The 16331-nt window shown below is 41.2% G+C and overlaps 1 protein-coding gene across 10 annotated transcripts in view; it reads right to left on the bottom strand.

Annotated features, from left to right (window-relative positions):
• LOC121581016 (adhesion G protein-coupled receptor L2) overlaps positions 1-16331 on the bottom strand; it is a 109669-nt gene that overhangs the window by 57570 nt on the left and 35768 nt on the right. For 8 of the 10 annotated variants that reach the window (XM_041896313.2, XM_041896311.1, XM_041896308.1 and 5 more), the window contains exons 3-5: positions 5565-5778; positions 1814-1923; positions 725-739 (exon numbers count right to left, since the gene is read on the bottom strand). In XM_041896313.2, the coding sequence (XP_041752247.1) occupies positions 725-739; positions 1814-1923; positions 5565-5778 (339 nt within the window). The remainder of the gene's footprint in view (positions 1-724; positions 740-1813; positions 1924-5564; positions 5779-16331) is intronic. The other 2 variants (XM_041896305.1, XM_041896307.1) reach the window with 1 other exon arrangement.

Genomic DNA, 16331 nt, shown 5'->3' with positions numbered 1-16331 from the left:
CACATGCTTACTGAAAAAGCACACAGAAGACAAAATGATAAGGGATAAGACTTCACATCTTGTGGAGAGACCAAACAACATATTCTGGATGGAGGTGGCAGCAAAGCTGGGATAAAATTATGAGGGTGGAGCTTTGGGAGAAGACAGGACAACAACAGTAGAGGCTGGAACTCTACGTCATAACAGACAAAGAAACCTTTGATGGGTGAGGGAGCCAATGGCAAGTGTCCCATTGGAATCCCATGGATTGGTTTTAGATGAGAAAGGCAGGTGACCATCACGTGCTATGGGTGCGGACAAAGGGTATATGCCAAGCAGAACAAGACTAAGCCAGAAGAAAATACTAAACTTTATTTTAAAAACGAATAATTTCCCTCATATAAGTAGGTAACTAGGGGTATCATCCCTAATGTAATTCACTTCATGAGTCAGTGATGATCGCTCTGATAAGATGGTATGTATTCATGTCTGGACCAGAAATATATTTCAAACCTCTAGACTTTGGCTTTGAAACCAACCCTCTAAAAAATTGGCTTTGAAATTCTAATTGTCTCCCAGATTCGCAATCAACACCCTATCGGGGTTTGGGGCGGGTGTTTGACTAGAGAGGCAATCAGAAGAGAGGAGACAAGAGGGAGGGTTGTATTGAACACCACATAACAGGGGGCTGGAGGGACGGGTGGGGCTGGGGGGACGGGGGGGTAGGACTGGACCACTCATTTACCTTTTTGTTCCACTTCTATTTTAGGCATTGGAAAAGAAAGAAAGCAAAAAAGAAAGAGTGCAAGAGGGAGAGAAAGGTTATCGTGAGTCAACTACCAGGTACACGAGTAGAGAAGGTTAGAGGATATGAGTGATAGAGGACCATGAGATGCCTGTTTTGGGGGAACAAGAAAAAGACTGAAAAAATATAAACTTTATCAGGCCCTATAATATGAAAAGCACGCAGGTTAGGGCTGGAGTCAAACACTGTTTAACCGATCACGATTCCATGCTTTTCTTGCCATCAAAATAATATGTTTTAGCCTAGTCACTGACCGCATCAGTAACAAACAGGCCACAGTACTTTTCAAATGAATTGTTTGACATAAAGAAACATTGTACCGTTTCTGAAATCGCTATTCAGTTTAAAATCAGATAACATTCTTAGAGAAACAGCAAAAGGGTTATTTTTGGCAGTATTGAATGGAGCAGTATTAACACAAAAACTTTATAGACACAAATCTAAACTCAATTCCAAAGTCTGCTTTGCCCACACACACAGAACATTACTTGTTGCTAATGTTACAGGCAAAACGTCCCTAATGAGCCAAAAAATACAATTGCAAGTGAACAATGGCTGATGATCAGCAACCCAATATTGAGTTCCTTCATTAAAGCAGTGAAGCAAGAAACGGAAGACGGAAAGATCCTAGTGAGACAACTGAGGAACAAGAATGACTGAAACTTAGAAGGAGAGAAAGCATAGAGGTTAATCTGGAAAAGATACAAGAGAGAAAGGAAAGTTAGATGAGAAATGAAGAAGAGGTAAAGCAAAAAGATTATTTCAGAAAATAAATCTCCAGTGAATTACATAACAGCAAACAGCCTGTTACAAGAGTCCGATTTTTAAAGAAAAATAAGTAAATATGATATATGTTTTGGTATCAACTTCATATTATTTAATAATAGGCTACAAACAACCTTTACACACAACATAACACATAGCCCCCCAACAGGACCCCACTAAATAAGCAATGGTTCTAATAAACCTAACAATACTTTGAATAAACATCATATAGTAGCACTGCATAATTAAAGAGGGAATACTTACTATATGGGACACACTCATACTGAACCTCTAGATACTTGTAGGTACCAGGGCAGGGGTCAGGGAACACATCAGAGCCAGTCACAACCACACACTGGGTACGGTTATTGCACCTGGGGAAATATGGATCACAAACAATTCAGCAATGACACAAACTACTTTAACATCCCAGGAGTGGTATTAGGCTGAGAGAAACACGTGAATAATACATAGCCACTTCCCTCTTCCATCCACACACTTATTCAAATCAAGTTTGCAGCATTGCTGTGGTGAAGGATATGAAAATCATATTCATCAGAGTAGGGCCTTGATTCAATATGCTGTACTGTAGACGCCACCTTAACAAGCTGAGGGAGGAAGAGAAGAATGATTTGGGGGAAATAAATAAGAGAGAAACAGTAAATAGATATAAAGAGAAACACGCACGTGCACACACACAGATATAAAATAAAGAGTGGAAGAACTTTGTGAAGACCTGAAGACAGGTCGGGAGTATATTATGCGATGTTGATGAGAATGTCACCTTATCAGAGCCATGTACCCACTGAGACCATTCACCCACACAGAGAACAATTTAAAATGTACACAACAGGCAGTTGCAAGGGGTAATTGGCTGTTTCAAGTGGGTCAACAGAAACACAGAATTCTCACCATTATTTGCTATGGGAGACTCCCAAGCCTTTGCTATGGGAGTTAGTTATTTGCCTCATAACTTGTGTTGACCTTGGCTCTGAAGTTGAATGTGCTATCCTCAAATTAAAACTGTTACAATTGTGTGTGTTTGTGTTTTGCGAGTGCAACGGAGTGAGAGAGCGTGATGGAGTGGGAAAGAGGGGGGAATAGAATAACTGATTTTGTATAAATATAGGATGAAATTGTCCCCACTTCAATCAAGCTCTCTTGAGACTGAAGGATTGAGAAGGCAGCAGCAGCAGCAGCAGAAGCAAACAGTTATCCATGACAAGTTAAAAAATCAATAAAAAATAGCGACTTAACAATTTGCAGGCCGGTTTAGTGACAAATATTTTAGAAGGTCAAATGCAAAGTCTTGCAAGTTGGACAGATCTCTCACAGAATCACAGCCGAAGCAGTAAGCCTAGCTGTCCCTCAAAAGCCGACGAGGACAGCTTTCAGTGTGACAGCCAAGTACAAATTAGGTTGTTATCAGACCTGCTACAAAACTTTGCCGTGAACCAGTAACCTTGTAGGAAATCCATGTGTAATACAATTACGTGCAGATAAGACACACATGCGTAAAATGCAGTGTTCATTAACCAGTCACTTGCTGCCTATTACAACCTGCTTATAAGTTTGTGATCTGCATTTAAATATTGGACAATTACTTCCAACTAATGTATGGTCGGTAGGCTAATCATATTCTTTCTTCTATTTCTTCCCATTGCTTGTCCCTTGCATCATCTAATGTACAATATTAGCCGGCAGATCATCACCATCATCATCACCACTATTACTATTACAATTACTTTACAGGAGGTTGTCTGGGAGGCAGACAGTGGTGTCTTATGTGAGCTACACTCATCCACTTCCCTTCATCAGAAAATAATAATTAAGAAAAATGACCCTGTCCTACTCTGAGGCGAGAGATTAGCGCTGCATGGGGAAAGGGGGTGAAAAACTCTCCAGAACTTCCCCTTCGTTCCAAATCCTTGCAATGAATCTGTTAGCTAGCTACAGTCTTATGATTTTTACTCCAATGACACCAGAAATTATGAAACCAAAGAAGTTCATTTATAGAAAAATGACTCATTGCCTCCATATGTGTTAACACTAATTTCTGTCCACTGAAACAGTGATAATTTCACCAATCATAATTTTGTGTTAATCATATTTGTATGTTTTTCTGTTTATGACCAATTGGTTGATGGCATCTTTTAAATTATTTAAATACTTAGTAATCCCATGTAGCTCAGTTATCCCGTTTGGCTCAGTAGAGCATGGCGCTTGCAACACCAGGGTTGTGGGTTCGATTCCCACAGGGGACCAGTACGAAAATGTATGCACTCACTACTGTAAGTCGCTCTGGATAAGATTGTCTGCTACATTACAAACAAAAAAATACAAAGAAAACATGTAAACCCATAGTGACATCCATGGTCACAGACAAATCCACCACCCCATCTTTCTCATTTTATGCAGTGTATTTATCTCCATTGTTTACGTTACATTACATTTTTGTCATTTAGCAGACACTCTTATCCAGAGCGACTTACAGTTAGTGAGTGCATACATTTTTCATACTGTAGTATGTAGTAGTCATGTAGTATAATATAGTCCAATGACCATATTCTTAGCATCCATTATAACCAGGCTTCAGACTACCGCATCATCAGGCTGGCTTAGGCCTGCTGCTGCCTGAACCACCCCAGGTTATTATATCAATACTAATTATTGTCATGTCTCATTTCCTCTGATCTACTACATTAGAATAACGCACACAAGCTACAGTAGGTTTAGTGGTGTAGAGCAGGATCGGGCTCTGGGCTCTTTAACACCTCCACTGACTCTCCTAAAGTCTTTCTTACCACATGAGTTTGAAGTGGAGTTCAGTGGGTTCTAGCCTAGGCAACAATGCAGACATGGGATAAAATACTATTTGATATCATTTCAAACACTTGATCTGGGCTTGATTGAGCTTGTCTAATGAAACAGAACCAATAGAATTGTTGCAAAACCACCCACCTGGAACTCAAAGCAGGCCAGAGAAAATGCTCAAAGTATTTGAAAGATTTCACATAGTATTTGAACCCAGGTCGGCTAAACCAGCACGTGACCACTAACAGACAAATCAAGGGACACGGTGAGCATTCTCTGTCTCTGTCTGGTCTGTGTGCAACTGCTGAGACAAACACTGCAGTAAATGTAGCGTGACAAGCTAAATATGGGACGTCTTTATTATCTATTCAAGAGCTCATGGGAATTTTAGTGGATGCGGATGGATAAGGCAGCTTCTTGAGGTGGATGACTACATACACTCAGTAGTACACAGGGCAGGGCAGGGTAGTGGTGTGTTTTGGTAGGTGAGCCGGGGTTCTTGCTGACTTATGAAATGTTAATCTGGGGTCCTTTAAATACACACTGCCGGGCTGGGGCCGGCATAGCAGCCGATTTAATGTGATGCGTGCAGCCTAGCGGCAGTACTGCAGCTAAATGTCCTGGGAGAGTGTTACTAATATAAAAGGTATTATGAGGGGGGCAGAGGCATTGCACAGGGCTGGGTGCAGGGCTGTGTCAATGCAGTGCAAAAAACTAATGTTGGAAACAGAGGGATTAAGGAGGAGGTTCATGTGACTCTTTTGAGCCGGACAGGCTGGCTGGCTGGCTGGCTGATTGTGCAGCTGGAGTGGTACTGGTGCAGGGATGCATAGAGCATATGGTCTAGGGTTGCTACTAATGACACACTGTCCAGTTTTTACTTGTCTAGAGTTCCACAACAATACCCCAAAAAACATCTGATCATTAAAAAGACAAGGAAGTGTGGGTAAATTGTCTGTTTTTGGTCAGTTGAAAAGGTAACACGAATGCCAGTCTAGTAATATTAGGGTTACCACCCAAACCAAACCACTTGTTTTGATATAAAAGTTGTGGATCCAGAATCACTAGACTGGACTCTATAATCACATACCACACAACCCTAACTAACTCCAGGTTATATTTGTGTAATGAGACCTCTCTGCTCTATTACCTTTGAGATACAATCTTGTAGGCCTTGGGTGAGGTAGCAGTTGACTCTTACCTTTGTGATATGATCTTGTAGGCGTCGGGGAGGTAGCAGTTGACGTTCTCCATCTGGACCGGGTCTGCATCGCAGATCTTGTCGTCGGTGCGGCCGTAGTTCGCTGTCTCGATCATGATGACATCAGCACCGGGGCAGCGGAGATCGATGGCATATCCCTCGCAGGAGAGCTCTCTTCTGACCAGGCCAAACGGCAGGGCTGCACGACTGAACCCTGGGAGGGAGGGATAGAGATATGGGGGGGGACAAAAGAGAGATATTAGGTAAAGTGCTGTACAAAACTGTAATAACATCCTGCATTCATAGGAAGGGGAGCCAAGAGGAGCCAAAAGTACACAATAACATGGAGTCATTTGATATCTTAGGAGGTAGTACAGACTGCAGAGCATCAAAAGACAATCCATTTAATTAGTAACTGCAGACCACTCGTCCAATGTTTACAACGGTTTAAAAACAGAAGACGAATAACATACAGTACAACAACGATGAGGAAAAAGACAGTTAAATTGAATTACCAATTTCTCTATGGTCTCTTTGTTTAGGGCAAAGACATCGAAGTTGTAGAGTCATTGTATAAAAGTCCATGTAACAACCCAAGAAACAAATTCAAATACAAGTAAACACAATACTATAGAACACACAATCTCTCTCTCAATTCCTCCTTCAGGACCATGGTTTGATTAAGTTTGAATGGTTAGTTTCGACAATGGGGTACAAGCTCCCTCATTTGTGTTTTGTTTTACTTGTTTTGCTTTTCTATCAGTAGAGCAAGAGGCAGAAAAGAGCCTGAATCTCCCAGCAGCAGCATGGAATGTAATTTAATCCATTTTCAGTGTCGATGATAGAAAAGGGGACTGTCTGGAGTCCACAGAAGAGGAGAAATCTATATGTGGAGCTCAGCAGATGTGAACACCAGCCAAATAGCTGTGCTTTGGGGAAAATTAACTCTTTCGATCAGTTTTTGTTCCTCCCATCAACAAATTATATTGGAAAGGTTGTTTTTTTTACTCTCTTTTTTCTCTAAAAGCAATAAAACGTCAAGCCATAAATACATTGGAAATACAGATATAGATATTAAAAGAAAGCAAAGAGGAGAGAGAAAGAAAGAAGAAACAGATAAAAATGAAAGAAAGAAAATAGAAGGAAAGAAAAAAAGAAAGAAATACATTAACAATGTAATCCAGTCATCGTGGATTCAAATGTTGAAGCAAAGAAACTGTAACAGGTATGCAGTTTATTTCGAGACCAATCCCTAAGAAAACGCCTCAAGTGCCGGAAGTGTTCCGTTAAAGGACTAAGTGCAAGGCAGTAGCACTGCATGAGCTGTCAATAACCACTGTTGTCCGCGGCAACAGTCTGCCATTCTGAGGGGCCAGCTCAGCTGCCATTTGTGTTTTCTGCCACTGCACTACTCTGCTAATTAGTCTCTCTTTTCAGCCTGTTACCTTCTTAGCACTCCTATTGGCTCCTCTGCATTGTCAAGTAATAACACTAACCACCCCAGGTTTGCTTTGCACCCGCCTGCTAATTGCACCCACACACAATTTGACAGCTAGGGCATGACGCAATTAGCAATTGTTTGAATGAATGGCTCAAAGTTGAAGTGATTTTGGCTTGAAACTCCTACTACCCTGAGACCGTGACCTCGGCTCACACGTCTGTCTAACTGCTTGTCATTCTAGCCTGTAGTGGTACCATGCCTTGCTCTATTATAATGGAATTCTGTGTAGGTTCCACAAATGTCGCAGACAAACACTGACGAGTGTCGAGAAAGGTTTGCATACAAACTTGGATATAAAGCACCTGTAAGCCAAGAGATGAGAATTTCTGAGAATCGACTAGAAGCATGAGGCACCAAACAAGCTCTCAATAGGAAATGCTTTTTTAATGCATTAACCATTTTACAACATAATGCTATGAGACCACTTCAGATTACAATATATGTGCATTCATGAATATACTTAACAGCTTGATAAACATGCATGCTAATTGGTCTGTGGATTCTGCTTAGTTGAGATGTACGTGCCGTAGTCCAACTAACTGCTATAACTACTGTAACTACCCAGTGCAGTTTCAACTTCACCACAAAAACTAATGAACGGGTTTCATGGCCATTCCTCATGGAGGGAGTGACAGCTTTATCACACAGGCAGAGGCTACAGAAAGCAGACCGAAAGAATGCGTTTCATGGGGTTTTAAAGTTTCTCAATGGAAAAACCCTCCTTTAGAGTGGACTGTAGCTCACTGTAACTTCCCCTCCCTCCTTTCCCTTCTGTCCAACAGTTAGCCATGGGTCATCTATCAGGGAACTACAGTTTACTGTATGGTCTGATCACACACAGCTGCTGTCAACTGAGGCCTAGCAATTGATTAAGCCTGGGGCTCGCCTGCCTCCTCTTCCCCAGTACAGTATAGATCCATCTGGCCATAGGGCAACAGTATATCAATTAAGGGGGAGTATCTTGACTGTACTGGGCACACACAAGGACAAATTGCCTGGTCTCTTCGCTCCCTTCAGATAGCATGGATCTCATTAATGACTCTCTTACCTCTCGGTAATTGGACACATTTCATGAAAAATCTATTTAAAACAAAGTTGTAATGTTTTGAGAAAATATAGTTTCCTTTGGGGGGAAATAATGGAATAAAAAAGTAATTTATTTCTGTTTGAAGACTGCACATTATGTTCTTTCAATCACCATTAGTTAGAAGCATTCTTAACTCTTTGGCTGCATTTACACAGGTAGCCCAATTCTGAAAATTTTTCCACTAATTGGTCTTTTGACCAATCACATCAGCTCTTTTAACATCAGATATTTTTCAGAGCTGATCTGATTTGTCAAAAGACCAATTAGTGAAAAAAATTTATCAGTATTGGGCTGCCTGTGTAAATGCAGCCAATGAAGTGAACAGAATGGAAAACACTGGTACTTTACAATGTATCCACTTTGATTTTTTTTGGAATATCACTGTGAATCTTGGAGACTTTTATAAAAAGTTAAATGGGGCAGAGAAGTTTGCGCGGGTGGAGAAACATTTTTTTGTGTGCATGAGTGTCAATGTCTTGAGGAAGTGTGAAAAGCTTTTCATCTCATGGCTCCGTGTAACTTTGTTTGACTTCTCTGTTCCAACTTTGCAGTGGTAGGAAAATAACTGCCACAGGACACAAGCATGTCGGGCAGCCAGCTGCAGTTCAGAACAGTTCAGAAAACAGGAGGGAAAATCTATAGCACATTCTGTGTGTGTGTGTGTGTGTGTGTGTGTGTGTGTGTGTGTGTGTGTGTGTGTGTGTGTGTGTGTGTAAAAAAATGAAAAGAATGGAGCAAGGCTACCTCTCTCTTTATCGCTCTTTCAGACTAACATTAAATCATCCTACGTACGGCTGGCACAATAAACGCATAATCGCGTAACCAACAATTATCTGCCCAAAGCATAGTTCTGAGATATTGAGCATTAAAGTTTTCACATCTCAGAACTGTTTTGTAGTGAATTCTTCTTCTGATAACCCATTTAGGTCCTCACCTTAAATGTAACTAAAGAGCAGAGTACCAAAATCCTAAGACCTTTGTAAATCCGTTTTTTAAGGGGTGCAATCACAGACCTTGTGGCTCTGAAATGTCAATCTGGGTTCAGCCATAAGGTTCTGTCTGGCACAGAATGTTAAAATTATTTAAATTTCAATAGAAAAGTACAGAAATGTAATGATTAAATAAAGAGAATACCCTTTCTTCTTTCTAATCACATCATCAAATATATGAATTCATGCTCATCACACATTTGTTAAAGCGCAAATGACAAATACACTATATCCTATGGATAACTAGCAACATTGCTAAAACTTAGCTCTGAATGAGTAAACAGATATATTTTTCTGGTCTCTGACACCCAAAGTATGTAAACTACTTGCTAGTCATCAATAAAAAGTTTGTAATTTTTGTAAAATAACCCTTCCATGGAGTTTTCGTATTGATATAGAACTAGTCAAAAACAGCAATGCCTCTCTAAGGGCACCTGCATTTATTTATTAAAATCTAGTAATTGTAATAATTGTAAGTAATTTGATATAATATGATATGAATAATCAAGGACTTGGGACTACAAGGTGCTATCTGCAAAAAGTCCCAGATCTTAGAACAGTTTTTGTGATGCCTTCCTCTTGACTCAATAAGTATATCACCTTCCATCCAATTATGTTTAATTGACAACCCATCATTGTGTGATTGGATTGCAGATAGAACCTTATAGCACCAAGTTAAAAGGTGTTTGTGCAGATAGAACGTTCAGATTACTATTACATTTTTTTGTAAATTAACTTTATTTATTTATTTTTATCTGACATATCTCGCATGTAAAGGACCACCTAAAGAGCAACTCTATGTTAGTGACACATGTGACCAAAATGTCAGATAGAACCTGCTAGTCCCAAGGTCACAAACTATTAACAAAAACTGTGAACCAAAAATATTTATCATCACCTTAATATGTTGATTTTAAGAGTGGGGAGGGATTCAACTTTATTTTCAAGTAGATATAGTTTACCCGATATCCATTTTTCATTTTTACATGAAAAGGGTAAAGTGCAATCATTTTACGAGCATGGTCGGAAGAAGCTTAATTTCCAAAAGTTCCAAGCAGCCAAACCAATTCATTTTTTAGATGAGGATGACACCAACGCTGTGTTGTATTCATTAGGTAGGTCGTAGCTATTTTTCAAAGATGCATTATGATACATTACAAGCTCAAAAAGTTTAAAAAAATACAATTATGACTGTAACTGTGGTCATTTACATGACAATTTATCGTTACCACAAATTCTATAAACGTCACAGTCCTAATCCTACGGCTGCATCCAGTAGGTCAGTAAATAATATACTAAATTAGAATGCTCAATTGAATCGCCATGGAAACCGCTGTGCACATCTTCTCTGTGCCATAATTGGCTGTGATCCCCTATTCCTGGCCCTGTTGACACGGCGACGCCTTATCAGGCATTCTGGTCAGTGACTGACTGGGGGAAAGAAAATAGGCTTTTCAGATTCCTCCCCCTGACCAGCCAACGGTAAGCCTGCTATTTGAGCTCAAATGAGCACAGAGTAGGCAGACGGGGGGCAATACGGGCTCACAATGTGTTGTATTATGGAAGTGTGGAGTCTCTTCTCTTTTCGGTACGCAGCCTATAATTCACTGGCAACAATCCTTTCCATAATACATATTTTGTTTTCTATCAACACCCTTGCAATTGGAAGTGGCACCGCAGCTCAGATGGGTGCATCTGAAAAATACAGGCCCAGCTGGTGGCTCTCTGCCATCGTCTGATGCTTTTAAACCCCTGAGAAAAAAAAAGAGAGAGAAAAAAAGAAAAGACAATTGAGGTTTGATATAAAGCTATTGGCTTTGGCCAGAGCACCAGACCATGACACACAGTCGCAGTTATGTTTAGTCCCTCATCCTAACCCCTCATTTTCCCAGGATTGTTTTGTCCTTTAAGAGGCCTATCCTATACAACCTTTAACCCCCAAAACTCCCCTCCTCTGCTCTCCATGAGGACTTCAGACTCAGACGGAGGAGCCGCAAGAGTACCGGAATGTTTGATCAGTCTGGCAAAAAGTGGGCCAGTTTTGGAGGGGTGGGGGGATACAGACAGAGTGGCGAGGGCCGCAAGAGCCTTCAGACAGACAGACAGAGAGCACAGCTAGGCGTTGGTTGACGCTTGTCATCCTCCATTAAGGCCTCTTTGATTGGTCTTTGTGGTCGTGGAAACGTCAAACAGCTGCATGCAAATGGGCCTGTTCCCGCAAGCTGGCCCCCATTGTTCTGGGCCAAGGCTTGACAGGGACGCTTTCTCCACAGGATAAAGGAGGGTGTAGCCCTTTATAAGAATAAGAGTGGCCCCACCGTTGACACAGCGTGAGTCCTTCAATATTGTTTGTCTTTTTTTGTCGTTTTATTCTTCAATATTACTGGTAGCCTACGTCTCGGGAAGAAAGAGCAAATCTTCCATAGTCAAGCATTCCTCCCCAACTGCGCTGGATGCCTCCATAATCTAATATCCGGAGCGAGAGGATAGAGCAAGCGAGCATACAGTATGTTTTCGAAAGATGAAGTCAAGATTTTCCAAAGGGAATTAAGAAAACGGGAAAAAAAATCTAAAGCATATTTGAATACCTAACAATTGAGAACAAAGTGGCAACAAGGTTTTTCAATTTTTTTTCTGCTCTCTTTGTACTTCTCTGCAGTATTTCTAATCTGTTCAATGGAAGTTGTTAATTGCAGGCCAAGGAAGTAATTAAAAAACAATAGGCTGGATTCATTTTGAAAATAATTTACTTTTATGCAGAAAATCACAGTGGCTTCTAAAGGGTACTTGCAATTAACCCCTTCTTTATTAAATAATACTAGTCTCAAATTGTACACACAGCATTCTTAAGCTGCCAGAAAAGTATTATATTTTGTATAAATATTTCATACAAGTCTCTTTTCATATCTCTCAGTAGCATACAATAAATTATATAGCTGCTGGTGTCTGGTAGCATTCAATAAATAGCATAGCTGCTGGTGTCTGCCATTTGCTATCTGTGATACAATCTCACAAATGCTATCCAAAGTGAAGACACACATTAAAACACATGGGAGTGAGTTGAGAGATGAGGAAGGAGATTTGGGGAGATGCAAAATAACATCTGCTTGAAAAACACAGGCGATACTCTGTACAGGCTTGACCACACTACAACAGGCCCGTATTTCATTACAACCACCAAAACTGCAATAATACAATCGACAAGGACATACGGCACCCATGACACTCACCCCCTCTCTCTCTTTCCGTCTCTGTTCTAGCTTGCTGGGAATCGTTTCTAAAGACGCTACTTTCCGAGACAAACAACCGCTATCAAACACCTCCAGGTTCCGATATACCATAAGCATTCTAAAATAGAACCGGATAAGTCACTCAGTCCATTTGTGGTGAAAGCCATGCTCTCAGTAATACATTTTTTCTCTCTTTAATATGGCTGAAATACAATGGTGGTGCTTCAGGTTCCAAAAATCACTCTTGGTATTCATGACCGTGGCCGTTCATCTCCTAGACTGTGTTTTCTGTATTTTTTCCATCTAAAAACAGTGGGTGGGCATTGCAGGAAAGCAGGAGAGCATTACATGCATGGCATGTTGATGCGTGTCTCCTTCTGGAGAACTAAAGGGGAAGGATTTGTCATATCACTGGGACTAAAGCATGATAGAGTCAGGCCCCCCCGGAGGCATCTCTTAAGCGCTTGGAGATATTGGAGATATTGTGTGGGCGTGCGTACACATGTGTGTGACTGAGACCCTGTCACGGCAGACACTCAGGTGGCATTTCTCATCCCCATTTCTCCTCTTTTCCCCTCACCCCTATTTTCTCTCTCCTGCTCATAAACCCAGGTGCTCCTGGCATGCTAACGTGCAAGCCTCCTTTAAAACACAACCTAAACCTCAAATCCACTTCAAAAGTGACGCAAGGGGGAGTGATGTTCCCATTGTCCTTATTTTTACACCAAGCGCCCTTTAGTGCATAACCTTTAGTTGTTGTCTTCAAGGTCAGCAATGGCAAAACCTGTTTATAAATTCAATGTAGCATCTAGGTGAAAGACTGTTTTGGTTCTTCAAAGACAGCAGCAGGCTCAACTCAAGCTAAAGACATCCCTAGATGACATCCGATTTTCCATGGTAGTGAGTTGGGCGATCAAGCTCTGAGGGACAGCCCATAAGCGATAGAGTATAACCATAGAACTAGAATGACTAGAATGGGTATTCCCAATCAAGCCAATGGGTCTGTGATGGGTGAAATTATATTACTATGTTTATACCTAACTATCTAACATGCCGTTTGAACTGAGGTCATCTTCTCTGTCAATTGAACTGTCCTGACCTCTGACCTTTAAGACACATATCAAAAGGAAGCCATTTAAGAACGGGGAGCAACATCATTACATGGCTAATGCATTTAATCCTCTGAGGCCAACGCAGGTTTAACCATTTATTTAGCTCTTCATGACAGGGATGACACCATGTTAAAAACATGTCATAGAAAAATTTCGATTTTTGTCCATCTTTATTCAAACCAAACGCCTGTTGGATTATTAGAGCTTGGCAAATCAAACAACTTTTTTTTGTAAAGTAAATAGAAATGGCTTCCTTTGCAAATGGGCAAAATTCCACATCTCAGCGTCCAAAGACACAAATATGGTCACAGGCGTTAAACATTAAAATCACAAAATGCTTTCGTTGAGAGTTTATGAAAAGCCTATATACACATGGGAGAGAATCAAGAATTTGTTCACTGCTGCAAGATTGCCTAGCATATTATTGCACTTTTGTTCCACAGGAGTTGATGAAACACACAGAAAGAGGAGAATATAGAAGGAAAATCTCCCCAGTGTATAGCAAGGGCGTAGTTTCTTCAACTCTCCTGAATGATTGTGCTGCATCCTTAAACGTCCTCAAAGCCAAAGCCCCGTTCCTAACCCCTCACATTTAAACCCCAGCTGGGCTTTTATGCTTCAAGTCCCGGAACCAGTCAGGAGCTTCCCTAAGGGGGGTCCCCTCCTCATCACATGGCCATGCATGCGTGTGTGTGCGTACGTGTGCGTGTGCGTGTGTTCTGAGCCCGGCCCAGGAGGCTCCCTCAGTACGGCACATTGACAGAGTATGTCAGGAGGAACTGTGACTGGAACAGGGATTAAATCGGTTCTTAATAATGAGGCTGAAACAGTAGGGCTGACTGGGGACTAACCAGCACCAGGGGACTACAAGCGGTTAAGAGCGCTGGGCCAGTAACCGAAAGGTCGCTGGTACGAATCCCAGAGCCAACTAGGTGAAAAATCTGTCGATGTGCCCTTGAGCAAGGCACCTAACCCACTTCTGTGAGTCTCTCGCTGGATAAGGAAAAGACACAGTTGATAGGGGAACACTCACACACACGCCGCAAGCACACGCTCACACAAATACGCCACATGCACATACACACACACGCAAAAACACAGCCGTGAAAGCCGTACGCAATATATTAATGATAACAAATACTAATGTGTTACGATATCATTACAGTGAAGGTTCAATTCAACTCCTGACATACAGTACAATCATGTTACATTCAACTCCTGACAGAGTACAATCATGTTATAGAAATCACATATCAAGATCCCATTTACGGTCGTTGTAGGTGACCCTTTTAGAGCTTGGTCAAGGAAGTGAATGACAAACAGAATCCAGACACATTCCAATGCAGTAGCCTAACCCGACAGGCTGACTATCTCTAGAACACTGTCTGACCGACCACTGATTGACTAGAGTGTGATGACTGTGATGACCTTGCCCCCTCCACTCCTCCACCGGTCAATACTAGCAACAAGCAGCCTGGCCACTGATAAGAGATTGGCCAGATGGGGAGACCTTGATGACAGACAGCTTCCTGGTTCCCTACCCCCTCCTTCTCTTCGATGAGGAGCCATTGCGGGCTGGCAGCCCTGCGTACTCAACGGAGGAATATGCTGATAACGTACCAGACAAACAAAAACGCTCTTTGTGCCTCTCTCTCGGTCTCTCTGTTTATCAGTCCCCTGTTTTGGGGGACTTTTTTCCATCACTAACCACACTTATTCAATTTCCTGCACAGCAGGAGAAGGGTTTCTTATCTTGGGCTGTTTATACCTGCAAATCGCCCAGCAGCCCTTTTGTTTGCAGGTGACCCACCCCGAGGTGACATTTAATTCCTGGACAGAAAATGTGGTCATGCTCCATGGCACAGCCTCCCTAGCCTTGGGGGATTTACTATTACAGTGCTGCTACAGAGTGGTGTTCATTCACCATCTAGAGTAGACGGACCTAGCAGACAGACAGAGGCACACAAGCAAAAGTGTTGCTGCTTATAAAACATAAATGGAAATAAACTCAGCCCACTGAGACACAAATACACACAAACAGTAATCAGTATGTAGACTAACCTATCCTGCACAGGTTATCACACAAATACACCACTGATAGAAATACTTCCCATAGAAGCATGCAAGCAAACACGCACACACACACACACACACACACACACACACACACACACACACACACACTCACCCTATCATAATTAATTTGAATGACTGCACTCCTTTTTATTTTTCCTTCGCCGATATCGTTTAAAAAACAATAATTAACATCTGGGGTGTATATCATATTCAACGCTGCCAAAAACTGAAAGATAAACTCCTGCAAAATCGACAGCTGAGTGTAAAAAGTATACGTCAGTGACAAATTCTTCTCTAAATAGGGATAATTTTCTTCACACTACGGATGCAATTTAATGATAGCCTACTTTCCCTTTGATATAGGAAGAAAGAAGATCTTGCCTCGAACAAGTGCCTTAAGAGAATGTTCTTTTACAAACAGGATGTTTTCTGAACTAAACTCAAATCAAATTTGATTTGTCACATGCGCCAAATACAACAGGTGTAGACCTTACCGTGAAATGCTTACTTACAAGCCCTTAACCAACAACGCAGTTCAAGAAAAAGAGTTAAGAAAATATTTACTAAATTAATTAAAGTCAAAAATAAAATAAAATGTAACACAATAAAATAACAATAACGAGGCTATATACAGGGGGTACTGGTACCGAGTCAATGAGCGGGAGTACAGGTTAGTCGAGGTAATTTGTACATGTACAGTTGAAGTCAGAAGTTTTTCAACCACTCCACAAATTTCTTGTTAACAAACTATAGTTTTGGCAAGTCGGTTAGG

The sequence above is a fragment of the Coregonus clupeaformis genome, chromosome 14 (genome assembly GCF_020615455.1).
Source record: "Coregonus clupeaformis isolate EN_2021a chromosome 14, ASM2061545v1, whole genome shotgun sequence".
Classification (NCBI taxonomy): domain Eukaryota; kingdom Metazoa; phylum Chordata; class Actinopteri; order Salmoniformes; family Salmonidae; genus Coregonus; species Coregonus clupeaformis.
Note: the sequence above shows the minus strand (reverse complement) of the source record. Positions and strands in the feature narration are given on the sequence as shown.